Here is a 27,367-nt window from a genome sequence, read left to right as displayed (position 1 = left end):
CAGGGAACTGGATCAGAAATGGAATAGTCATGACTCAAACAAGTGCCCATATGGGATTTTACACTGCAGGTGGTGGCTTATCCTCCTACACCACAGCACCTGCCCATGTCAAATATATTTTAAGTTTTACTAATCTTACTCAAAGTACACAACTGTTGCATATAATTTCAGATATACCAGAGACACCAACCCAGGAATCTGTCCACAAACATCCCAGAGGCTCTGTTCCTAGATTTAGAACAATTACTCAGAGTAACTAATTCCTCTGCAACCACTGAATAGATACTTAAAGGAAGCAACCCAGCCTGGACAGTGGACAGAGCACAAAGAAGCAGAGAAACCATATTCTAGAGGGCCAGGAAGACCAAAGTGGGCCATAAAGAGGAATTTGTGTGTAAGAGTACCGATCCCACTTCCTTCTCAGTAAACTCTGAGTCCTGAGCAGTCAAGCATGATTCCCAGGGTCATCTGGAGACCAGCACTTCCTGATCAACACAGTCCTTACACTGCTCCAAGCTCTCCACACCTGAACTCTCTGTGGTCACCCCGCCAATGACAATGGTCAGTTGAACTGTTGAACTGGGGTTTTAAATGTTGCTAACCCCAACCATGACCTGCAGTAGACAAAGGGCCCAGAATAGAAGCAGAGCTGTGTTCTCATGAAGGAGTCCCTGGCATCTTCCCATGGAGGTTACAACACTCACAAGGAGAGCAGAACGCCCAGCCCATCTGGAGTTGAGTCCACAGGTAGAGAAGGGGCAGGGCAGAGGCAGGGCAGGGAGGCAGAGGAGCCATCAGCGTCACTTACCAGCATACAGCTGCGCCTTCCTCCAGGCTGAAAGGAAACACACCCTGGTGAGACCACAGCCACACCACCTGCCCAGCCCTCCCTGCCCTCTGTGCTGAAGGTCAGACTCTGCAGGAGGAGAGAGGTTGCACAGGAGGGGCCTCCTGCAAGTGCAGAGAGCAGAGGATTGTGGGAAACTCCCTGACCACAGATCAGGAAGCCTGCAGGACAGCTGAGTTGCACCCTGTCCCAGTGCTGGGTGACTTTTGGCTGTCAGCTCTCTGCCCTGTGCCTCAAAACCCACAAAGACTCCTGTGTCACTGGACCCTCAGTGCTGTTTGTCAGGACCAAATACTATCTCTGTGAAAATAGTGAAAAAGAGCAATTTACTCCATTTTCATAGCAATTAATAAATGTACAGCATTTCCTGGCAGGGACATTGGGGAAATTAAAGGAGGAAATTAATGGATGTAAGGCCAACTGCAGAGTCTAAGGGGCCAAATATTCCATGAGAAAATGTTTTCTAAAAAAGAAATATTTATTTATTTGAAAGGCAGAATTCAGAGACAGAGGGTGAGAAAGAGAATATTCCATCCATTGGTTCACCCTCCAAATGGCCAACAACCAGGGCTGGTCCAGGGCAAAGCAAAAACTAAGAGTTTCTTCCTGGTTTTTCATGTGGGTGCAGGAGCTCAAGTACTTAGGCCATCTTCCACTGCTTTTCTAGGAGGATTAGCAGGGAGTTGGAAGAAATGGAGCAGCGGGACATGGACCAGCAGTCACATGGGATGCCTGAATTGCAGGCTCATGTTTAACAGGCTACACAACATTTCTCTAGAATAATTTCTTTTAGAGAGAAGCATCCCTACTCTGAGAAGTGCTCAGCTCATTACATCACATCTCCACACTGGTCAGCAGCCCTGTCCTCTGCCATTCATTTTTTCACAGCACCTTGGAAGCAGGACAGGAATGACTCCCCCTGGGTGGTGTTTAGGAAGGAGGGAGGGGGCAGAAATCGCACTCCCAAACACAATGACCTCACATTTGCTCCTCTCACTCCTGTCTTGAACTCTCACAGCTTCTGGCATATGCCTATGGTGCAGTCAAGAGCTAGAGCATTGGAGGATAAACACTGACAATTCTCATATAGGGCAGAGGCCTGGACTGGAAAGAAACCCAGGACTCAGGCAGACTCCATGCGCATCATGCACACACGTCTTGGAGCCCAGACTGCAAACAGTCACCCAGATGTGAGAGAGCCCAGGTAGCAGGGTTCTGCCATCACCACTGCCACTGCTGCACTAATAAGGAGTCCACATGTCTGTGCCAGGACAGAGACAAGGAGGGAACAGCTGGGAACAGGTGCGACAGAGACCACAGGACATCTGGAGAGTCACTCACCAGCCAGGTAAGCTGTCTTCCTCCTACCTGAAAAGCAGCACACAGGGAACAGGTGAGCTGAGACCCAGAGCTTCCTCCACAAAGGGACACAGAGAATTCAGGAGGGGAGCAGAGCTTACCTAGATGCGCCTGCAGCTCATCTGAAAGAGAGAAAAAACCTTGAACTTCCATGCCAAGAAAAGAAGAGACCATGTGCCTGGAGAACACATAGGAAAGACCTCATCTATATCTAAGGAAAGTTCTTACTCAAGAACCACGCACAGCTCCAGCCTCTAGCTGTCCTGTCTGGGTCTCCACAGCCACCTGCCCTGGAGAGCAGAACCCACAGACTCATCTCCCAGCATCCTTCCTCTCAGCACCAGCTGCCCCACTGCCTGGCCCCTGGCCTCCTACCTCTGGCCTTCAGTGCCTCCTCCTCTGCCCGCTGGTCCTCCTCCTTATCCCAGTGCAGCTTCTCCCGTTTCTTCCTCTCCTGCAGCTTTGCAGAGTGCTCTCTCCTGGTGAAGCAGCCAGCCACAGAGCAGGAGCCCCAGCACCGTCAGGCTCCCAGCAAAAGCTGCCTTCCAGGGAGAGGCCTGCGGGAAGAAGGGCTCTGGGGCCCAGGCAGAGACCCAGTCAGGGGAGCACCCAGGCCCACCCCACACACTCAGGGATGCCAGCAACACCTCCAACCCTGCCAGGAATGAGAAGCAGCACCGACCTGGGATGGACACGGCCATCGCCTTCTCCTGGCCCAGGATGGGATTGAGGACAGAGCAGCTCACACTCCCTGCAGAGCTGTCTCTCACCACCAGAGCCGCCTCCACGCTGAACAGCCCTGCTGCGTCCTGGGCATGGGCCTCAGAGAACTCCAGGAACTTCTTCCCGCTGAGGTCTGTCCACTGCACCTGGGGCTTCGGGAACCAGCCCGAGGCCTTGCACACCACGCGGACCCCGTCCTGCTCTGGCCCTTCAATGTGCACTTGAGGGGCAGAGCCCAGGCCTGCAAGAGGGGAGCTGTGGAGACCTTGGAGACCACTTGGCCCAGGGCCTCAGCAGGGTCTGGGTGTGGCACAGCTACAGGGGAGTCAGTGTTCCATTCTGGAGATTCCATAGGAGGGCTTGGCCTGAAGGAGGGGAAAGAGCCCTGGGACCCATGGGGGCACAGAGTAGGGGGCTTTCTCCTCAGCTGTGCAGATTGGAAGACTGAGGCCCAGAAAAACCAGGAGCAGGAGCTTGACCTCAGGATTCCACCTGAACCTCTGATCTCACCTCACTCCCTCCTGGGGCACCTGCTATGATTCCCACTGCCTCTCTCTGTAAATCACTTCCTAATCTCTATACAAATCATTAATCCTGTCTCCTCACTCCCTTCTCTTATGCCCACCTCCCTATGAGTTATTTCTGCCAGGTTTCCTTACATACACTAGAAAATCTGACTTTCAGAACTTAATACATATTATTAAAATACCTCCTATACTTTGGCCATCTTTGTATGGAGCCAGCCCTCTACCACACACTCGGTGGTTCCCTCACGTTGGCACTCTGAGGTTGGTCATGTGACCCGACTTCCACAATGAGAGAGTGGCTTAGCCTGATTGGAGCAGAGGCTTGGAAAGCACTTGGAACATTGGTGCTCTTGTGGGCGTTTGGAAAGTGAACCAGCAGATGGAAGGTCTCTGTCTCTATCATTAACTGTTGCTCATTTGAGTAAGTAAAACCAAATAAATAAAACTTTTTAAAATGAAATTCATGTTACATCTGTTTGATTAAGTAAAAAAATGATGAGATCCTATGTCTTCGCAATCCCTTAATAAACTGCCTATGATGTGTCTCACATTATGGTTTGGTGCTTATTTAGGAGTGAAACAGTTGTGTTTCCCTACTACCTTTGCAAAGAGGAATTCTGGGAGAAGACTTTGGTTTTGATTTTACTTCCATGCGCACACCAAAGATGTGTGAGTAACCTGACTGACACAGTAGGGCTCCACAAACAAGATTTACATTGAGAACATCAATGAGTGACTGAGCTGTCTTTCCTCACATATGAAATGAGGTGTTTAATTACATGAGTTTCCTCCCAAGTCCAGCACTCCCAAGGTCCAGATCTAGAATACAGATCAGGTCACCCACCTGCCACCTGCAGTTCTAGAATGGCCTCTTCATAGAAGCTTCTGGTTTTGAAGAAGCAGACGTACATCCCATTGTCCGAAGCCTGGACTTTCTGGATGTGCACAGCAGCCTGCCCCTGGGTGAGGAGGTCCTGTACCAGCGAGGTCCGCCCTGCGTACTGAGGCATCTGCTCCTTGTGCTGTTCCTGGCGGTTCCGATAGATGAGCACCGCTTCTGAGAACTTGGTACGGAACCACCGCAGCCCCATGTCCTCTGCATTCATGGCTGGGACCAGGGAGCAGGGCAGAATGGTGTCACCACCCAACTCTGCCACAATGGGATCTGATGGGCCAATCACCTGGAAATCGTCTGTGGACACAGAATAGATTGAGAACACTGGAGAGACTCAGGCAGGGGCAGAGACACACACACCTGTTGTGGTCATGGGACAGCTCCTAACACACAGCAGATATTCCGTTAATACTGGGGGAGGAACTAAATGAACAAGTGAATGCTCAGAACACCAAAAAGGAGGGAAGCCAAAAATTAGGGAAGAGGTATTTTCAAATTATTGACAAATCCTTTTACAATGGTCAAGATCACTATCATTCACTGGATCACCTAGTGATACATCCTAAATTCTTAGAGACAACCAGTGGTTGGGGCAGCACCGCCAACTTTCTAGAGCCTGGGGCTCTGCAAACCTCACCCTGTCCTGACCAAGAGGGCTGGGGCTCCTCCTACCCACAGAAGACCCAGGGTGAGGGACAGGGACAGACTCACCTGCAGAGCCCCACGTGGGCAGCTGGGCGAGGAGAAGCAGGGAGGGGAGACTGCAGAGCAGAGAGGGGCGGCAGCCGTGCTCCATGTCCTCAGAGCTGGGGAACGGCATGGGGAGGAGGAGGCCTGGGCCAGCAGGCAGCAGGCAGGAGACAGGGCCACAGCAGAGTGTCAACCCCTCTTCAGGGAACCTGTGCCAAGGCCGCTCTGTCAGCCCCAACAGAAGCAAAGTCTTCCCTACAGGCTCAGCCCACAACAAGGGTCCCCACATTATCTGACAGCACAGACAGCTGGGCCTTGGCTCTGCCCAGCCCTTCTGGGAAGACTGCTATACCAGACAGCACTTAAGGTACTTGGGGAGAAACAGCCCCTTCTCTTCCCACCCCAACTGAGGCCCCTCTGCCTAGATAATCAGGTCTCCTCTTTCTTAGAGCCCCCTCCAGGGGCCCCATGGAGGAAACCATGCCACTATGCACACAGTGCCCAGGACCCACCTTACCAGGACAGAGGACCCTTATTCAGGCCGCTCACCCTGAAGGATGCACCACCTCCTGCTTCCTGCAGCTCTTCAACTCCCAGTGGTGACCTGGGTGTCCCCTGAGAAGTGTCACTGAACTCACCGAACCTGTGCTGCCCTTCCCAGGGGCACAGCACCTGTGGCATCTGTGGCTGTGGAATTCACCAAAATTTGACCCCACCCCAGCCTCTTACTCCAGGGCCCAGGTCATGGCCCTGCGTTCAGCAGGTGCCTGGGGCCAGTTTCCTCTGACAGGTGAATCCTCACTCTCTCCACATTCAATGATCTCTGCACTAACAGTTAAGGATCCTGGTGAGAGGCAGGGCCACAGAGAAAATGGTCCCTGATCAGAGGAAATGACCCCCACACCACCCTCTGTTTGTGGGCAGGAAGAGGAGGCAGCCATTCCTCCTGGGAAGAACAGGCTCAGGGCACCCCCCGGGGTGCTCCCTGCAAGCTCAGCCAGGCTAGGTCACAGCTGAAGGCAGAGCCCTGGAGTTTCTGGGCCTCAGTTCCTGCATCTGCAAATGTGAGTAACAGCGTCTTTCCCGAGGATTGCAGGGAGAGGTTTTTGACTCTGTATCAGCACAGTCACGAATGCAGTCAGAGCAGGGCCTGGCCTAGTGCACATTTGAGAAATGGAAATCAAAGAAATGAACACAGGCTCAGTGCTCACTAACCTCGTCCTGGTTCTTCCTGCATTGAGACTTCTCCAGCTGCCCCCCTCCCACTGCCCTGAGCCCACCACACTCTCAGCTCCTCCCTCCTCCCTGCTCCCTGCTTCCCTCTTCCTCACGCACAGGTGTTTCACAGCCAGCTCACCTGCTCCCTTGTGCTTCCGGCTGTGACTTCCTCCAACGTCTCTAAATTCAGCAGCTCCAGAGACTTCAGAGTCACCGAGAGCCCAGCAATTGGAAAATCCCCTTCCCAGGTTTGCACCTGTCCTGAGCTGCCCTCAAAGCCACAAATCCTGCTTCAGGGTCCATGCTGGGGGCCCAGGAATCCTCATCCAAAGGAGGCAGTGGGCTCCCGGGGGACCGGAGAAGCAGCAGAGCTGGCACAGTGCAGCAGCCTCTGCAGAGGCCCTGGCCCTGGGGCCCCACCAGGACCTCCCAGCCAGAAGAGCCAGCCCCTCCGTCTCCTTCCACCATCTACAGTGAAAGCTTGCACAAGCAGCCTGGGCAGGAAGTGCCCTGCCCTGTGGACCTCGCTCCCTGTTGTCAGCATGAGTACAGCACCACAGCTGCCCTGGGAGTGGCTGCAGCACAAGCTGCTTAGAGCTCACAGTGCCCTCAGCCCCTCCCCCTCAGCCACCACCTGCACCTGCCCAGCACCAAGACTTCCCCAGGCCCAGAGACGTTAGGGAACTTCAGGAAATCAGAGAAGAAACTGAATTTCAGTCCATGACTATTTAGAGCCAGATCTGGGCTACACACAGTAGATTCCTGCAGCTCCTGTCACAGCTGGGAGCAGATGCAGGAGGACAAGAGCCCTGCACCTCCTGACACCAGGAACTTCCTAGGAGTAGGAGGGTCTAGCTACAAGGAGACCCCACTCCCCATACCCCATCCCTACACAGAGTGGCATTTTTGTTTCAACTTTAATAGTTTTCCTTAGGGGGACCGGCCCTGTGGCAGAGTAGGTTAATCCGTCTGCAGTGCAGCCATCCCATATGGGCACTGGTTTGTGTCCTGACTGCTTGTCTTCTGATCTAGTTCTCTGCTATTGCTTGAGAAGCAGTGAAGGACGGCCCCAGTGCTTAGGTCCCTGCAACCCCATGGTAGACCCGGAGGAATTTTCTGGCTCCTGGCTTTGGATCAGCCCAGCTCAGGCCATTGTGGCCATTTGGGGAGTAAACCAGGGGAGGGAAGAACTTTCTCTCTGTCTCTCCGTCTCATTGTCTATAACACTGCCTCTCAAATAAATAAATAAAATGTTTTAAAAAAGTTTTTCTTGTGATCTGTAACCATCATCAACCTGGATGGTGGGCTGAGCTGTGACCAGGCAACCTGCTGAGCAGAGCCCTGGTGGATGCTCCTCCCTCTGGCTGCCATCTGCCCCTCAGGTGGGAGAAGTCTGCAGCCGCCACCCCCAGTCCAGGCTGTCACCACCACAACTGATGTTTACAAGCAAATGAGGCTCAGGAACACCTGGATGCTCTCAGCCCAACAAAGGACCAGGGTCTGCCCAGCCCTGCCCAGAGGTCAGAAGCAGAGCCCTCCTGGCCTGGGACCCCTTCCCAACCCTGCTCAGAACAGGCGTCCAGCCCACATCCACACTTGAGGGTCCAGGGCAAGTGTGGAGGTCTCCCTCCCCTGCAACCACTGAGATGCCCGAGGGGCCTAAAAATATCATGGAAAACATAATCAAAAGATCAGTTTAGGGACCAGAGCTGTGGCATAGCAGGTAAAGCCAGCATCCCATATGGGCGCCAGTTTGAGTCCCAGCTGCTCTACTTCCAACCCGGGTCTCTGCTATGGCCTGAAAAAACAGTAAAAGATGGCCCAAGTCCTTGGGCCCTTATAGCCATGTGGGAGACCTGGTAGAAGCTTCTTGCTCCTGTCTTCAGATTGGTGCAGCTACAGGCATTTTGGCCATCAAGGGAATGAACCAGTGGAGGGAAGACTGAGTAGTCTGTCTATCTATCTATCTTTTATCTGTGTATCTATGTATGCACCTATCTATGTATCTATCTCTATCTCTTTTTCTCTGCCTCTGCCTGTCTCTAACTCTGCCTTTCAAATAAATAAAAAATTATTTTAAAAAGGTCAGTGTACTTTGGTGCAAAAATTTTGTAATCTGATTTTTTTTTAGATTTATTGATTTATTTGAGAGGCAGAGCTACAGACAGAGAAAAGGAGAGACAGCGAGAGATGTTTCCATCTGCTGGTTCAGTCCCTAAGTGGCTGAAATGGCCAGAGCTGGGCCAATCTGAAGCCAGGACCCAAGAGCTTCCTTCAAGTCTTCACATGGGTGTAGGGGCCCAAGCACTTTGGCGGGCCATTTTCTATTGCTTTCCCAGGCCATAACCAGAGAACTGGATTGGAAGTGGAACAGCCAAGACTCATATTGGCACCCACATGGGAGGCCAGCACCACAGGTAGAGGTTTAACCTCTATGCCACAGCACCCATCCCATCTACTTCCATAACACACACTCTCCACAGAGTTTTTGCAGGATTTCTATAAAGGTTTTTTTTTTTTTTAATGAGGTCAAATGGAAAAGGGTATTCTTACAGAAAATTTAATGAATTTTATTAGACTAATAAATAAGCAAAAAATAAATACAAATTTGAAAGAAAGTGCAAGAATGATGACACAAACAAAGAAACAGCATAAAGGAAGCAACAGTGCCAGCTCCCATATGGGCGCCAGTTCAAGTCCCGGCTCCTCCACTTCCCATCCAGCTCTCTGCTATGGCCTGGGTAAGCATTAGAAGATGGCCCAAGTGCTTGGGCCCCTGCACTCATGTGGGAGACCTGGAAGAAGCTCCTGGCTTCCAAATGCTTGTCTCTGGCCATTGCGGCCATCTGGGGAGTGAACCAGTGGATGGAAGATCTTTCTCTCTGTCTCTAATTCTGTTTGTAACTCTACCCCCTCAATAAATAAATAAAATGTTAAAAAAAAAAAAAAAAAGGAACCCAGAGAGGAAGCAGGCAGGGTTATGAAGAAAGAAGCCCGGATGTATCCGGGGCGGGGCCGATGGACCCCTCCTCCCACAGGGCCTCAGCGCTTTCCCCGGCTCCGCAGTGGCCGGGCCCCGAGCGCCAGCGCCAGTGCTGCCCAGATGGGGGCGTCAGCGACCTGGAGGAATTCTCTGACCCTTCACCTCCGGTTCTGTGTGGATCAGGCCCTGCCTGGGCAAGGGTGCAGCAGGCAAATCCTGGCAGAGGGACTGCAGGAAGTGGTGATGGGAAAGACCCCGGTTTTATCCCTAAGAGAACACAGGAGAAGCCTGGGGCGGCAGAGGCTACAGAGGCGCCGTCCAGTCCTGCGAGGCCAGTCTGAGAGTGCCGGGATGACGCCTGCCCTCTGCTCTCCCGGGATTGACGCCAGCCCTCTCCCGCCATCTCCTCTACAGGCAGAGCTGTGGGCTTCAGCCCTGCGCCCAGGGCCCGGCTCTCCCACGGCCCCCACCACACACTCGGCCCCGCTCACTCTCCCGCGTTTCCCTCTGAGCAGCACACACGGAGTGTCCCTGCCCGTCTTCCTGCGTTACTGTGAGGCCTCTGCTGTCCTCCTGTCGCAGCTGAGACCCGGGCTCCCAAGGTGAGGAACCCACCAGGGTCAGCCCTGCCGGCGCCAGCTCCGCCCAGAGCTCCGCCTGCTCCCAGTGGGGCCACCACGTGGGGGGCAGCAGCCCTAGCGGTGTCCAGGGATCTGGGGGCAGAGGGGAGGCCAAGGACCTGGGAGGGCTCTTCCAGAAGTCCCTGGAAGTGCGTTTAGGGAAAAGCTGCTCACGGACCTCACAATGCTTTGTACCAAAATAACCTTCCCTTTTCATTCTCCTTCTCCGTGAGCTCCTCATTATTTAAAGGAGTGTGTGTTCCCAACAGTGCGGAGATCCTGGCTCCAAACCCCTGCTCCAGAACTCTGCACAGCAGCAGGCCCCAGAGGAAGCAGGGCAACCCAGAGGCAGCGCCAGCGGCACCGGGTTTCCCAGCCCTCTGCTGCCCCCTTGTGGCCAGAACTGGCGGACAGCAGCACTTCCCAGCAGGAAGGCTGGCAATGCAGTCCAGAAACCTAAGAAACGAGGACAGGAATCCTGGACACCAGACACAAAACACCACGCAGTGCAGGACTGCAAATGCATGCAATGAAAGAGCAGCAGGAGGAGCTGCGGAGAGAGATTTGGCGCGAGGAGCTGGCCCCTGGCCGGCAGAGGAGGAGGTGAGGTCGGGAGGGACAGGTGGGATTGTCCTGGGGGCCAGGAGCGCTCGCCTTCATCCAGGAGGGTCACACAGTGGTCGTGCAAGACTCTGGAGAGTGGTGCACTTCATGCTGTGCTGTGGACCAGGTTCAGTCAGGGGCCGATGGGGCTGGAGGCCAAGGCCTCCTTGGGCAGAGCCCAGACTGCAGTAGGGATGAGCAGGTCTCACTCCAGCTTCTCCCGCGGGTGTCTTGGGGCTGGGTGCTCTGCCTCCTTCTCTGGGCCTCTGTCCACACGTGTGGTTCAGGCTTCTGCACACCGAGCTGCCCTGAGGCACATTACGTCACATAATCCATGAAACATTCAGGGGTTGTAGTGTCGGCTCCTCTCTTCATTTCATGGCACACCCGCCTCCCTTCAGCTGGAATATCAGCACCTCGTCCTACTCCAAGGCTCCCAGGTGAGCCTGCGACACTGCTCCCCTGAGAACAGAGAGGGCCAGGGTCTCCCTCCTCTTGGACACCACCCCCCTCAACACACCCTGACTGCATCCCTGGCCACACCTGGGCTCCGCCAGCCCGTCCTCTAAACTTAAGTTTTCTGCTCTCCCACCCCCTCCCCTCTCCCTGCCACAGTGCACACTGAGCGGTCCTAGGACTCAGCCCCACATGGAGCTGTTCAGAGAGCATTTATCAAGGCTGCTGCGGGCATCCAGACACAGAAAAGCCTGCAAAACTGACATCACGATCTCTGAGGCTGGTAAGACACATGGGGACAATCAGTGAGCAATTAAGAGAGACACATGGGGACAGAGAGAGAACCGGCGTGACCACAGCAAGCCATCTGACTTTCCTCTTGTCACTGTCTCCTTGTGATCGGCCACACCCTCACAACTGTAAAACAGTTCGTCTTCTGCTGTGCCGCAGATGCCTGTGCTGGCTCCCCCCTTCTGATCCAGCTCCCTGCTCACGCACCTGGGAAAGTAGAAGAAGATGGCCTGAGAGCTTGGGCCCTGCACCCACGAGGGAGACCTGATGGAGCTCCTGGCTCCTGGCTTCAGCCTGACCCAGATCTGTCTGTTACAGCCATTTGGGGAGTGACCCAGCAGATGGAAGATCTCTCTCCAGCTCTTTCTCACTCTATCCTCTCTCTCTCTCTGTCTCTGTCTCTCTGTCACTCTGCGCAGTTACTCCCTCAAACTCTTTCCCTACAGGTTCTCCCTCTGTCCTTCTCTCCACACAATCTTCCCTGTTCCTACTCAGCCTCTTAGTTCTGGCTTCATAATCACCCTCCACACCCCTCCTGTATGTTGTTTAAATGTAAGAATGTATTGTAAAATTATCGTAAAGTCAGAAGTATAACTCTAGACAAAGCTAAAATTCAACGTATCTTTCAATTACCTAATTGTTGATGAAACAGTACAATTGTTGAGCTACATCAGGGAGTGTTTGGAAGAATAGACTCTGTATTATCCATCAGGAAAGGCATTTGAAAGTAAATACATTGAGTTCGTCATTGTGGCCCAGTGGATAAAGCCTCCTCCTGCAATACTAGCATCCTGTAAGAGCTCCAGTTCAAGTCTCAGCTGCTTCTCTTCTGATCCGACTACTTATGTACCTGGGAAAGAACTGGTGGATGGCCCAAGTGCTTTGTCCCTGAGAGCCACATGGGAGACCCAGAAGAAGCTCCTGGCTCCTGCCTTCAGCCTGGCACAGTCCAGCCACGGGACCATTCCAGGAGTGAACAGATGGAAGCTCTCTCTCTCTCTCTTTCTCTCTCTCTCTCTGTCTCTCCCTCTCTCTATCTCTGCAACTCTGACTTTCAATAAACAAAATAAATATTTATAAAAATGAAAATAAATACACTGAGAGTAAGAGGAGGAAAGTGGCAAACATCTTATGGTGTGACAGAACTATAGGCTTTGGGATACTCAGAAAAGCACTTGGTACCTTTGATCAATATTAACTTCCAAAATAAATTCATTGCAAAATGTACACCAAGGTGACTTACAAATCAATCTAAGTGCTACAACAGTGACAGTTTTAATCATTGCTTCTGAAGCTATTAAGGCAGCTGGTGTACTTAGCCATAGAGATCACTTCTAAGGGCTGGTGTTGTGGCATAACAGTTAAAACCACTATCTGCAGTGCTAGCATCACATATGGGCGTTCCGCTTCCCACTGCTCCACTTATGATCCAGCTCTCTGCTGTGGCCTGGGAAAGCCGTGGAAGATGGCCCAAGTCCTGTCCTTGTGCTCCTGCACACATGAGGGAGACCCGGGAAGAAGCTTCTGGCTTTTGGCTTTGGATTGGCACAGCTCTGGCCTTTGCAGCCATGTGAGGAGTGAACCAGCAGATGAAAGACTTCTCTCTCTGCCTTTCAAATAAATAAATAAATAATAGAGAGAGATATCATGCCTGTTTTTGGTAAATAATATCATATCTTCTGCATGCCTTCCTCTTCTGTCTCTTTCAAAGTATTCCCATAGATAATCCAAAGTAAAGCAGTGTCCTAAAGATACATGCAAAATGGAATGAGGATGAATAGGACAGCTAATGTGTAAATATGTTGAGTATACTTAAAATCCAAGCAAGGGTCCTGTAGAGTATGTGTGTATGGTCTTATCTTGGGATGAAAAATGTTGATAAACGTATGAGTGCCTCAGATCCCTTTTCCCAAATAGTGTGAGCATTGAATCTGTAAATTGCTTTTGGAAGAATGGACATTTTGATGATATTGATTCTTCCAATCCATGAACATAGAAGATTTTTCCATTTTTTGGTATCCTCTTCTATTTCTTTCTTTAAAGTTTTGTATTTCTCATCATAGAGATCTTTGACATCCTTGGTTAAGTTGAGTCCAAGGTATTTAATTGTTTTGGTAGCTATTGTGAATGGGATTAATCTTAGAAGTTCTTTCTCAGCCATGGCATTGTCTGTGTATATAAAGGCTGTTGATTATTGTGTACTGATTTTATATCCTACTACTTTACCAAACTCTTCTATGAGTTCCAATAGTCTTTTAGTGGTATTCTTTAGATTCCCTAAATAAAAAATCATATCTTCCACAAATAGGGATAGTTTGACTTCTTCCTTCCAAATTTGTATCCCCTTGATTACTTTTTCTTGCCTAATGGCTCTGGCTAAAACTTCCAGTACCATATTGAACAGTAATGGTGACAATGGGCATCCCTATGGGTATCAGATCTCAGTGAGAATGCTTCTGATTTCTCCCATTCACTATGATGCTGGCAGTGAGTTTGTCATAAATGGCCTTGATTGTGTTGCGGAATGTACCTTATCTACCCAATTTGCTTATGGTTTTCATCATGAAAGGGTGTTATATTTTATCAAATGCTTTCTCTGCATCTATTGAGATAATCATATGATTTTTCTTCTGCAGTTTGTTAATGTGGTGTATCACATTGATAGATTTGCAATTGTTGAACAATCCCTGCTTACCAGGGATAAATCCTTCTTGATCAGGGTGGATGATCTTTCTGATGTGGTGTTGGATTCTATTGGCTAAAATTTTGTTGAGGATTTTTATGTCTATGTTTATCAGGGAAATTTGTCTGTAATTCTCTCTCTGCTGAATCTTTTTCAGGTTTAGGAATTGAGGTATGCTGGCTTTGTAGAAAGAATTTGGGGGGATTCCCTCTCTTTCAATTGTTTTGAATAGCTTGAGAAGAATTAGAGTTAGTTCTTCTTTGAATGTCTGATAGAATTCAGCAGTGAATCCATCCAGTTCTGGGCTTTTCTTTGATGTGAGGGCCTTTTTTACTGATTCAATTTCTATCTTGGTTATGTGTATGTTTAGATTTTCTGTGTCTCCATGGTTCAATTTAGGTAAGTTACATGTGTCCAGGAATCTATTCATTTCTGCTAGATTTCCCAGTTTGTGGTCATACAACTCTTTGTAGTAGTTTCTGATGACTCTTTTTATTTCTGATGTATCGGTTGTCACATTCCTTTTTTCATCTCTAATTTTATTGATTTGGCTCTTCTCTCTCTCTCTCTCTTTTTTTTGACTAGTTGGGCCAATGGTGTATCAATTTTGTTTATTTTTTCAAAAAGCAGCTCTTCATTTTGCTGATTATTGTAATGTTTTTTGGATTCAATTTTGTTGATTTGTACTCTAATTTTTATTATTTTTCTGCTACTAGTTTTGGGTTTGGTTTGCTGTTGTTTTTCTAGATACTTGAGATGCATTGATAGCTCATTTATTTGGTACCTTTCCAATATCTTGATGTTCGCACCTATAAACTTTCCTCTTAACACTGCTTTTGCTGTATCCCATAAATTTTTGATATGTTATGTTATTATCTTCATTTGCTTCCAGAAAGTTTTTTATTTCTCTTTGGTTTCTTCTACGACCAATGTTCATTCAGGAGCATGTTGTTCAGTACACATGTGTTTGCATTTGCTCTGGAGATTCCTGAGTTGCTGATTTCCAGCTTCATTCCATCGTGATCTGAGAAGATGCATGGTATGATTTTGATTTTTTTGAATTTGCTGAGACTTGCTTTATGGCCTAGTATGTGGTCAGTCCTGGAAAAAGTTCCATGCACTGCTGAGAGGAATGTGTATTCTTTAAGTGTAAGATGAAAAGTTCTGTAGTTATATGTTAGGTCCATTTGGTCTATAGTGTCGATTAAATCTGCTGTTTCCTTATTGATTTTCTGTCTGGTTGATATGTCCACTGCTGAAAGTAGAGTATTGAAGTCCCCCTATACTGTTGTATTGGAGTCTAAGTCTCCCTTTAAGTCCCTTAACAGATCTTTTAAATAAACCGGTGCCCTGTAATTAGGTGCATATACATTGATAGTCATTATATCTTCCTGTTGAATTTATCCCTTAATCATTATATAGTGCCCCTCTTTGTCTCTTTTAACAGTTTTTGTGTTAAAGTCTATTCTGTCTGATATTAAGGTGGCTACACCAGCTCTTTTTTTGGTTTCTGTCAGCATGGGATATCTTTTTCCAACCTTTCACTTTCAGTCTGTGTCTGTCTGTTGGTAAGGTGTGTTTCTTTTAGGCAGCAAATAGATGAGTTTTATGTTTTAATCCATTCAGCCAGTCTGTCTTTTAACTGGAGAGTTGAGGGCTTTTACATTCAATTTGACTATTGATAAGCAGTGACTTGCCCTGCCAATTTTCTAAAGATATTCCTAATTTGTACATTGAACTTCCTTTGACATTTTACTGAGAGATTTTCTTCCTTTACTTTCTTTAGTATTAATGGCCATGTTTCTGTGTTTCCGTGTGTGACACATCTTTAAAAAATAAACATCTTTTGCAGGGCTGCATGTGTGGTGACATATTCTTTCAATTTGTTTGTTATGAAAGGTCTTTATTTCACCTTTATTCACAAATGAGTGCTTTGCAGGGTATAATATTCTAGGATGACAGTTTTTTTTTCTCTTAGTACTTGGGCTATATCTCGCCATTTTCTCCTAGCCTATAGTGTTTCTGATGAGAAGTCTGCTGTGAGTCTAATTGGAGATTCTCTGAGAGTAATCTGGTATTTCTCTCTTGCACATTTTAGAATCTTGTCTTTATGTTTCACTGTGGTGAGCTTGATTATAATGTGTTATGGCAAGGATCTTTTCTGGTCATGTGTATTGGGAGTTCTGTGTGCTTCGTGTACTTAGACATCTCTTTCTCCAAACCTGGGATAGTTTCTGCTAGTATTTCACTAAAAAGGCCTTCTAATCCTTTCTCCTCTCCATGCCTTCAGGAATTCCTAGAACCCGAATGTCAGGGTTTTTGTAATAATATCCTGTAGATTTCCAACGATATTTTTTACATTTCTAATTTCTTGTCTTTGGTTTGACTGTATACTTTCCTGTGCTCTGTCTTCTAAGTCCAGTATTCTCTCTTCTGTCTCACTGATTCTGTTTTTAAGGCTCTCCACTGCATTTTTCATTTGTTCTATTGAATTCTTCATTTCCTTTTGATTTCTCTTCAATATTTCAATTTCATGTTTTATTGAATTCTTTATTTCATTTTGATTCCTCCTTTTTTTTTTTTTATTTTTTTGACAGGCAGAGTGGACAGTGAGAGAGAGAGAGACAGAGAGAAAGGTCTTCCTTTTGCCGTTGGTTCACCCTCCAATGGCCGCCGCGGCCAGCGCGATGTGGCCGGCGCACCGCGCTGATCTGATGGCAGGAGCCAGGAGCCAGGTGCTTTTCCTGGTCTCCCATGGGGTGTAGGGCCCAAGCACCTGGGCCATCCTCCACTGCACTCCCGGGCCACAGCAGAGGGCTGGCCTGGAAGAGGGGCAACCGGGACAGAATCCGGCGCCCCGACCGGGACTAGAACCCGGTGTGCCGGCGCCGCTAGGCGGAGGATTAGCCTAGTGAGCCGCGGCGCCGGCCTTGATTCCTCCTTAAGATTTCAGTTTTATGAGAAAGATTTTCTTTCATGTCCTGCATGTTTTTCAAATGTTTGTGCATTTGCTTTTGATTACTTCTATGTATTCTTATAATCAATTTTTTGAATCCCATTTCTTGCATTTCTTCTATCTCATCATCTTCCTAATCTAGTATTGAAGTGTCATGTTCTTTTGGGAGTGTCATGTTGTCTTCCTTCTTCCTTCTTGTTTCTTGGATTGCTGTGTTTGTTGTTCGGCATTTGTGGATAACCCATTGGTTGTTTCATCTTCTTCTTCTCCTCCTCCTCCTCATCTTCCTTCTTCTTCTTCTTTTTTCCACTGTGGTGCCATTTATCATTCTACTATGACTCTGTAGATAAGTGGACTGTCTGTTCAGTGAATCTCTAGAAGCTTGTAGTGGGTGTGGTCAGAGACCTCTGTTCAGTTCTCCAGAGTTAAGTGTGTCCCAAAGGTGACACACCCATGTTTGGCATGGTAAATCTTCTTTCTCTTTTTTTTAATCAGAAGGGAAGCATATTCTGCTTAGCTGAGCTCTCCTCAATGGAGACTAGTGGGTATAATATTTGTCTGATCTGTCCCAAGAATCACACATAGGATCTGTGTAGTCCTCAGTGTAAGTTCAGATTCTCCAGCAATGTCTCTCACCAGGTAACCAGAAACCCCCAAGCTTGTGGTGTTTCCCACTGAGACTACTCAAAGTCCCAGCCTCACCGTGAGTTCTCCCACACACCCTCAGTTTTTTTCACAATCCTGGTTCAGAAGCTGCACACAGTCACAAGCTCCTACCTCCCTGTTATTTCTCCCTACCAGAGTCAGAAGACTCCACTCAACTGATTGCCGAGTGCAGACACAAGCTGGTGCAGCTGTTACATATGTCCAAAATGGTGCCCTCTCTATCTGCTTGTCACAGTACAGCTTTATAAATTGATCTGAGAGAGAGAAAATTGTCCTGTCTTTTTTTTTTCTTTCCGCTCTAGTTTGGCTGGTGCACTTTCCCCCATGGGGTTTCAAGCCTAGTTCCCTTGAGGCTCTTCCTGCTGCTCTTTCAGGAGTGACTTGGGCTACTGTGGTCTTCTCTCACCTCACTTTCTAGTGCTGGTGTGTAGGCTCTCAGCTGCTGGAGTCCCAAGTTATGGGTGCCCATACCCTCAATGTAGGTCCACCGTATCCCTCTAATTTTGGTAGAGTTTCCTCTGCAGTTTTTTCCCTCTTTCCTGAAACTACACTATCTCCACTTTTTTAAAATCATCTTCTCTTGGGCTAGGGCAGTAAGCTCCCTCCCTACTCCACCATCTTGGAACCCTCCATATGAATTTCCACATCATTTTTCTTTTTTCTTTTTTTTTTTAAGATTTATTTATTTGAAAGACAGAGTTACAGAGAGAGGTGTAGACAGAGAGAGAGGTCTTCCATTTGCTGGTTCACTCCCTAGATGGCAGCAATGGCTGGAGCTGTGCTAATCCAAAGCCAGAGCCAGGAGCTTCTTCCAGGTCTCCCACATGGGTGCAGGGGCCATCTTCTACTGCTATCCCAGGCCATCGCTAAGAGCTGGCTTGGAAAAGGAGCTGCCAAGGCTTGAACCTGTGCCCATATGGGATGTCAGCACTTCAGGTCAGGGCTTTAACCCATGCACCACAGCACTGGCCCTCAACATCATTTTTTCTATATCTGAGAAGAATATCTTTGTTATTCTGATTAGTATCGCATTGAATCTGTACATTGCTTTCATTAGTATGTCATTTTGATGATATTGATTCTTCCAATCCATGAACATGGAAGATTTTTCCATTTATTTTTGTATATTTTTCTATTTCTTTCTTTAATGTTTTGTAATTCTCATTGTAGAGATCTTTGACATCCTTTGTTAAATTTACTTCAAGGTTTTTGATTGTTTTGGTAGCTGTTGTGAATGGGATTGATCTTAGAAGCTCTTTCTCAGCTGTGGCATTGTCTGCATATACAAAGGTTGTTCTTTTTTCTTTCATCTTTTCTTTTAAACACTTAATAATTTTTATTTGGTAGGTAGAGTTAAGGACAGGAAGGTGGAGAGACAGAGAGAAAGTTCTTCCTTCCGTTCACTCACTTCCCAAATGACTGCAATGGCTGGAGCTGTGCCGATCTGAAGCCTGGAACCAGGTGCTCCTTCCTGGTCTCCCATGTAGGAGCAGGGGCCCAATCACATCAGCCATCTTCTACTGCTTTCCCATGCCACAGCAGAGAGCTAGGTTGGAAGAAGAGCAGCAGGGATTAGAACTGGTGCCCATATGGGATGACAGCACTGCAGGTAGAGGATTAAGCCACTGTGCCACGCACCTTCCCCAGGCTCTTGGTTTTTGTGTGTTGATTTTATATCCCTCTACATTTCCAAACTCTTCTATGAGTTCCAATCGTCTCTTAATGGAGTTTTTTGGATTCCCTATGTATAGGATCATATCATCTGCAAATAGGGATAGTTTGACTTCCTCCTTCCCAATTTGTATCCCTTTGATTTTTTTTTCATGTCTAATGGCTCTTGGTGGACCTTCCAGGACTATATCGAAAAGCAGTGGTGGGAGTGGGCACCCTTGTTTGGTTCCAGATCTCAGTGAGATTACTTCCAACTTTTCTGCATTCAATAGGATTCTGGCCATGGGTTTGTCATAAATGGCCTTGATTGTGTTGAGAAATGTTCCTTCTATTCCCAGTTTGCTTAAGGTTTTCATCATGAAAGGGTGTTGTATTTTGTCAAATGCTTTCTCTGTGTCTATTGAAATAATCATATGGTTTTTGTTCTTCAGTTTGTTTATGTGAGGTATCACATTGATTGCTTTGTCAATGTTGAACCATCCCTGCATACCAAGAATAAATGCCACCTGGTCTGATGTGTTGTTGGATTCGATTGGCTAGTATTTGGTTGAGGATTTTTCCATTTATGTTCATTAGAGAGATTTGACTGTCGTTCTCTTTCTCTGTTGTATCTTTTTTGGGTTTAGAAGTTAAGGTGATGCTGGCTTCCTAGACAGAATTTGGTTGGATTCCCTCCCTTTTGATTGTTTTGAATAGCTTGAGAAGAATTGGAGTTAGTTCTTCTTTAAATGTCTGGTAGAATTCAGCAGTGAAGCCATGTGGTTCTGGGCTTTTTTTGTTGGGAGAGATTTGAGTTCTGTCTTGGTTACTGGTCTACTTAGGACTTCTATATCTTCATGGCTCTATTTAGATAGGTCATATGTGCCCAGGCATCTGTCCATTTCTTCTGGATTTCCCATTTTGTTGGTGTACTGTTCTTCATAGTAATTTCTGATCATTCTTTTTATTTCTGTGGTGTCTGTTGTCACATTTCCTTTTTCATCTCTCACTTTATCAATTTTGGTCTTCTCCCATCTTTTTTTGGCTTGTGTGTCAATTTTGTTTATTGTTCAAAAAAACCAGCTCTTTATTTTTTTTGATCTTTTATGTGGCTTTTTTTGGTTTCAATTTTGTGGATTTCTTTTCTAATTTTAATTATTACTTTTATCCTACTTGTTTTGGGTTTGGTTTGCTGTTGTTGTTCTAGGTCCTGGAGACACATTGATAGCTCATTTATTTGGTACCTTTCCAATTTCTTGATGTAGGCTCCAACTGGTATAAACTTTCTCCTTAACCCTGCTTTTGCTGTATCCATAAGTTTTGATATGTTGTATTGTCATCTTCATTTATTATATTGTCATCATCATTTGTTTCCAGAAATTTTTTTATTTCTCTTTTGATTTCTTCAATGACCCACTGTTAGTTCAGGAGCATGTTGTTCAGTCTCCATGTATTATCATATGTTCTGGGTATTCCTGAGTTGTTGATTACCAACTTCATTCCATCCTGGTCTGAGAAGATGCATGGCATGATTTCAATATTTTTGAATTTGCTGAGACTTGCTTTATGGCCTAGCATGTGGTCAGTCCTAGAGAAAGTTCCATACACTGCTGAGAAAAATGTGTATTCTGTGGCTGTAGGGTGGAAAGCTCTGCAGATATCTGTTAGGTCCATTTGGTCTATAGTGTCGATTAAATCTCTTGTTTCCTTACTGATTTTCTGTCTGGTTGATCTGTCCATTGTTAAAAGCGGGGTATTGAAATCCCTCATTACTACTGTATTTGAGTCTATGTCTCCCTTTAAATCCATTAAAATTCCTTTTAAATAGTCAATTCCCTGTAATTAGGTGCATATACATTTATAATAGTCACATTTTCCTGGTTAATTGATCCCTTAGTCATTATATAGTGCCCTTCTTTCTCTCTTTAAATAGTATTTGTGTACAAGTCTATTTTGTCTAATATTAGAATGGCTACACCAGCTCTTTTTTTGGTTTCTGTTAGCATGGATTTTCTTTAAAAAAAAAAACTTTTATTTAATAAATATAAATTTCCAAAGTACAGCTTATGGATTACAATGGCTTTCCCCCCCATAACTTCCCTCCCACCCACAGCCCTCCCATCTTCCGCTCCCTCTCCCATTCCATTCACATCAAGATTCATTTTCAATTACCTTTATATACAGAAGATCAATTTAGTATAAATTAAGTAAAGATTTCAACAGTTTGCACCCACACAGAAACACAAATTGTAAAATACTGTTTGAGTACTAGTTATAGCGTTAATCACATTGTATACAACACATTAAGGACAGAGATCCTACATGAGGAGTAAGTGCACAGTGACTCCTGTTGTTGACTTAGCAAATTGACACTCTTATTTATGGCATCAGTAATCACCCTAGGCTCTTGTCATGTGTTGCCAAGGCTGTGGGAGCATGTTGAGTTCGCCGACTCCAATCTTACTTAGACAAGGCCATGGTCAAAGTGGAAGTTCTCTCCTCCCTTCAGAGAAAGGTACCTCCTTCTTTGATGGCCCATTCTTTCCACTGGGATCTCACTCGCAGAGATCTTTCATTTAGCTTTTTTTGTGGATACTAAGATGAGAATCATAATATTTATTGTATGATATGTGCATAACTACATACAAAAAAATCTCATAACTTCTATTCGAACTCAGCACATCTGATTTTTCATGATTACCAACAGCCAAATTTTTTTTCTTTTTTTTTAACTTTTATTTAGTAAATATAAATTTCCAAAGTACAGTTTATGGATTACAATGGCTTACCCCATAACTTCCCTCCCACTCACAGCCCTCCCATCTCCCACTCCCTCTCCCATTCCATTCACATCAAGATTCATTTTCAATTATCTTTATATACAGAAGATCGATTTAGTATATATTAAATAAAGATTTCATCAGTTTGCATCCACACAGAAACACAAAATGTAAAATACTGTTTGAGCACTAGTTATAGTGTTAATCACATTGTACAACACATTAAGGACAGAGATCCTACATGAGGAGTAAGTGCACAATGACTCCTGTTGTTAACTTAGCAAATTGACACTCTTGTTTATGGCATCAGTAATCACCCTAGGCTCTTGTCATGTGTTGCCAAGGCTGTGGAAGCATGTTGAGTTCACCGACTCCAATCTTACTTAGACAAGGTCATAGTCAAAGTGGAAGTTCTCTCCTCCCTTCAGAGAAAGGTACCTCTTTCTTTGATGGCCCATTCTTTCCACTGAGATCTCACTCACAGACATCTTTCATTTAGGTCATTTTTTTTTGCCAGAGTATCTTGGCTTTCCATGCCTAAAATACTCTCATGGGCTCTTCAGCCAGATCTGAATGTCTTAAGGGCTAATTCTAAGGCCAGAGTGTTGTTTAGGGCATCTGCCATTCTATGAGTCTGCTGTGTATCCCGCTGCCCATGTTGGATCGTTCTCTCCTTCTTAATTCTATCAAATAGTGTTAGCAGACACGAGTCTTGTTTATGTGATCTCTTTGACTCTTAGACCTATCATTATGATCAATTGTGAACTGAAATTGATCACTTGGACTAGTGATATGGCATTGGTACATGCCACATTGATGGAATTGAATTGGAATCTCCTGGCACGTTTCTAACTCTGCCATTTGGGGCAAGTCAGATTGAGCATGTCCCAAATTGTGTATCTCCTTCCTCTCTTATTCCCACTCCTATATTTAACAGAGATCACTTTTCAGTTAAATTTAAACACCTAAGAATAATTGTGTGTTAATTACAGAGTTCAACCAATAGTATTAAGTTTCAGTTTGTGTGCATCTTTGTTGGTGGGATGTGTTTCTTGTAGGCACTAGATAGATGGGTTTTGTTTTTTAATCCATTCAGCCAGTCTATGACTTATAGAGGGGAGTTGAGACCATTTACATTCAGGGTGACTATTGTTAAGTACTGACTTTGCCCGGTCATATTTCCATTAATAGCCCTATCTTTTATATAAAACTTTTATTTAATAAATATAAATTTTGAAAGTACAACCTTTTTAAGATTTTTTTTATTTATTTGTAAGTCAGAGTTACACAGAGAGGAGAGGGAGAGGGGAAAAGAGAGAGAGAGAGAGAGAGAGAGGTCTTCCATCCAATGGTTCACTCCATAATTGGCTGCAACAGCCAGGGCTGCACTAGTCTGAAACAAGGAGCCAGGAGTTTCTTCCAGGTCTCCCATGTGGGTTCAGAGGCACAAGGACTTGGGCCATCTTCTACTGCTATCCCAGGCATCACTGAGAGCTGGATCAGAATTGGAGCAGCCGGGTCTCAAACTGGCACCTTTATGGTATGCCAGCACTTCAGGCTAGGTTGTTAACCCCCTGCACCACAGCACCAGCCCCTTGAAAGTACAACTTTTGAATTATAGCAGTTCTTCCCCCATAACCATTCTCCCACCCACAAACCATCTGATCTGCTACTCCCTCTCCCATTCCATTCTTCAGTAAGATTCATTTTAATTATCTTTATATATAGAAGATCAACTCTATACTAAGTAAAGATTTCAACAGTTTGCACCCACACAGACACACAAAGTTTAAGGTACTGTTTGAAGACTAGTTTACCGTTAATTCTCATAATACAACACATTAAGTATAGAGGTCCCACATGGGGAGCAAGTGCACAGTGACTCCTGTTGTTAGCTTAACAATTGACACTCTTATTTATGATGTCAGTAATCACCCGAGGCTCTTGTCATGACCTGCCAGGGCTATGGAAGCCTCTTGAGTTCACAAACTCTGACCTTATTTAGACAAGGCCATAATCAAAGTGGAAGTTCTCTCCTCCCTTCAGAGAAAGGTACCTCCTTCTCTGATGGCCTGTTCTTTGCACCAGGATCTCACTCACAGAGATCTTTCATGTAGGTCAATTTTTTGCCACAGTGTCTTGGCTTTCCATGCCTGAAATACTCTAATGGGCTTTTTAGCCAGATCTGAATCTCTTAAGGTGTGATTCTGAGGCCAGAGTGTTGTTTAGGAATATCCCTATTTTTTACTCATGGTCTCCTTCATATTTTGACTGGGAAATTTTCTGCCTTCACCTTCTTTTGTGTGCCCTTCTGTTTATGTGTGTAGCACATCCTTGAACATGTTTTTTAGGAATGGGAGGGTAGTTACAAATTCTTTCAATTTCTGTTTTTTATGGGAGTTCTTTATTTCACCTCATTCATTAATGAGAGCTTTGCAGGGAACTGTACTCTGGGTTTACAGTTTTTTCTCTTAAGACATAAATATATCATGCCATTCTCTCCTCACTTGAAGGGTTTCTGATGAGAAGTCAGTTGTGAGTCTAATTGAAGATCCTCTGAAATTAGTCTAGCGTTTCTCATACACATTTTAGAATCTTTTCTATAAGTTATACTGTGGAGTGTTTTACTACAATTTGTCATGGTGAAGATCTTTTCTGGCCATGTCTATTGAGAGTTCTGATGCTTCTTGTACTTGGATATTCCTTGTTTCTCCAAATTGGGGAAGTTTTCTATTATTATTTCATTAAAAAGGCCTTCTAATCCTTTCTTTCTATGCCTCCAGGAACTCATAGGACCCATATGTTGGGTCATTTGATAGTTATCTTGTAGATCTCAAACAGTGTTTTTTAGTTTTCTAATTTCTTCTTTTTTTGTTGGTCTGACTATAAAATTTCCAGAAATTTATCTTCTAGTTCTTATATTCTTTCTTCTGTCTCACCTTCTCTGCTAAGACTTTCCACTGCATTTTTAGTTGATCTATTGAATTCTTCATTTCTAGTATTTCATTCTGATTTCTCTTTAATATTCAATTTGATGGGAAAAATTCATTTAGATTGTGAATTTTCTTCTGATTGCTTTTAAACAATCTGATGATTATTTTGCTGAATTCCATTTCTGGCATATCCTCAATCTCTTTATCTTCTTCACTTTATACTATTGATGTGTTATAGAGTTCCTTTGTGGGGCTCATAGTTGTCTTCCTTATTCTAAAGCTTCTTGTTTTTCAGCATTTGTGCAGTTTTTTTTTTTTTTGCCTGGTTGCTTTTAACTTTGTTTTGTGTCTTTGTGGCTTAGTTGTGTGTCTACTTTCAGTGAGTACCAACAAGTGTGTGCTGGATCCAGCCTGGTTGCTCTGTTCAGTATTCTAGGGCTGAGCAAGTATACAAGGAAGGCCCTGTGGTCCTTTGAAGCTCTGCTCTGGTTTTCTAGATGGAAGAGGGCGTTTGCCTCTGTTAGTGTGACCTGCACTTTTCACAGCTATGGGACGCCCCAGTGTGTTCAGCACTAGTTTACATTGTTTAATGCACCTTTGATCATGACATATTTCCTGTGAGCAGGGCTAACTCTATTATGAGCTGCTATAGGTGTGTGGGCTGTGGACATGTGAGTGGAGTCCACCACCACCCGCCTACTGGAACCCAGCTCACTAGTGGTGGTGGGCGGGTATGAGTTTTCCATAGGCGGGACTTCCTTTTCCATACAACTTGCATGGAGGAAGGTGTTCATCTGAATTGTGTCCCTCACTGTTTGGGTGGAGGATGAGGCAACTCTCACTATTGCTGAGGGCACACAAACGGGAGGCTGGAGTGGCAGCGACCTGCCTGTGTCCAAAACTAAAAACAAAACATTAACAAAAAAGCAAACAAAGAAGCAGAATGGTTTCTCCTAGCTGGCTGCCAGTCCCTGCAGGGTTCCGGGGTGGGTGGAGGGAGGTAAGCCACTTCCCTATTTGTTTATTTGTTTGTTTTTTTCCTGTGTGGAACTTCAAAAGCAGTTCACCAAGCACTCCCTCCTGCTGCTATCTGCAGTTCCGTGGACCCAGGATTCCGCTCTCACCTGGTCTGCTTGCACTGGTGCTCTCCTCCTGGGGTCCAAGACTCTACTGTGTGTGTGGATTTTTTTTTTTTTTTTTGCTCTATCAGAGCAACCTGGACCACCTCTACTGTTCTCGCTGGGTTTCCTGTAGCGAATTTTCCACAGCTTTATCTCAGGAGTGTATTTTCTCTCCTTTTTAAATGTTAATTTTCCCCATGCATGTGATTCAGACCATCCTGTCGCTACTCCATCATTTTTTCTCTCTTTTCTCTCTTTTATTAAAAAAAAAGCTGAAGTCAGCCACTCTGATGTGGAACATGGGTATCTCAACTGCAAGCTCCACAAACTTGTATTTTTTTAAAGATTTATTTGAAAGACAGAGTCATAAAGAGGAAGAGGCAGAGAGAGAGAGAGAGAGAGAGAGAGATAGAGAGATTTCATCCGCTGGTTCACTCCCCTAATGACAGAAATGGCTGGAATTGCACCTATCTGAAGCCGGAGCCCAGCACTTCCTCTGGGTCTCCTACTTGGCTGCATGTTTCAAAGGGCTTGGGCCATCTTCCACTGCTTTCCCAGGCCATAGCAGAGAGCTGAATTGGGAGTGGAGCAGCTAGGACTCAAACAGGTACCCATAAATAAACATATTATTAAAAATTATTTGAAGGCACTGGTGCTGTGATGTAATGAGTTAAGCCATTGCCTACAGTGCCCGCATCCATTGTGGACACTGGTTCTAATCCCATCTACTTCACTTCCAGTCCAGTCCCCTGAAAATACATGTGGGAAAGCAGCGGAGAATGACCTAAGAGTTTGGGCCCCTGCACCATGGGAGACCAGGAGGAAGATCCTGGCTCCAGGTTTTGGCCTGTCCCAGCTCTAGGTGTTAGGGCCATTTGGAGAGTAAACCAACAGATTGAAGACCCCTCTCTTTCTCTCTCTCTCTTTCCTCTCTTCCATGTCCCCTACCCCCACTCTATCTTTCAAGTAAATAAAATAAATCTTTTTAAAAGTCACATTGAAATAAGCATCTAGTGAAGTTTGCCTCCGATAATGAGAACATTTCATCTTCTGGTAGCAGTGAGGGAAGGAACACGATAAGGGAGATGCTGAGGCAGTGTAGGGTCACTGTGGTGACATGAGGAGCTGCATGCTCTGTCCCTGTGTAGTGTGTCCTTCTCTGCTCTGGATGCTTCTGTTCATGGTCAGGGATGTGGACTGTGAGAAACAGAGTCAAGGCCCCCTCTAAGGTGAAGGCGGCCTGGGCAGCAGGTGCACAGGGAGCCACCTTATAGAATCTGTGTCTCTATCAGACTAATTTATAAAGGTGATGATGGTACAGTCTTTTCTTACCATACACACTTTCTCTGCTGAGTTTATGTATCAT

General features: G+C 45.8%; 1 protein-coding gene across 1 annotated transcript in view; it reads right to left on the bottom strand.

Annotated features, from left to right (window-relative positions):
* LOC127488386 (butyrophilin-like protein 1) overlaps positions 1–6,547 on the bottom strand; it is a 14,422-nt gene extending 7,875 nt beyond the window's left edge. Inside the window, 10 exon segments of the mRNA XM_089334154.1 lie at positions 809–835; positions 2,189–2,215; positions 2,308–2,328; positions 2,582–2,694; positions 2,696–2,780; positions 2,889–3,170; positions 4,301–4,648; positions 5,063–5,250; positions 5,559–5,656; positions 6,399–6,547. Of these exon segments, the coding sequence (XP_089190280.1) occupies positions 809–835; positions 2,189–2,215; positions 2,308–2,328; positions 2,582–2,694; positions 2,696–2,780; positions 2,889–3,170; positions 4,301–4,648; positions 5,063–5,171 (1,012 nt within the window). The 5' untranslated portion in view covers positions 5,172–5,250; positions 5,559–5,656; positions 6,399–6,547.
* Between the last annotated feature and the right edge of the window lie 20,820 nt (positions 6,548–27,367).

This window comes from Oryctolagus cuniculus, chromosome 5 (genome assembly GCF_051225735.1).
Source record: "Oryctolagus cuniculus isolate XC-2025 breed Fujian yellow rabbit chromosome 5, ASM5122573v1, whole genome shotgun sequence".
Taxonomy (NCBI): Eukaryota; Metazoa; Chordata; class Mammalia; order Lagomorpha; family Leporidae; genus Oryctolagus; species Oryctolagus cuniculus.
The sequence above is the reverse complement of the archived record's forward strand: the minus strand, read 5'-3'. Positions and strand labels throughout refer to the sequence as shown.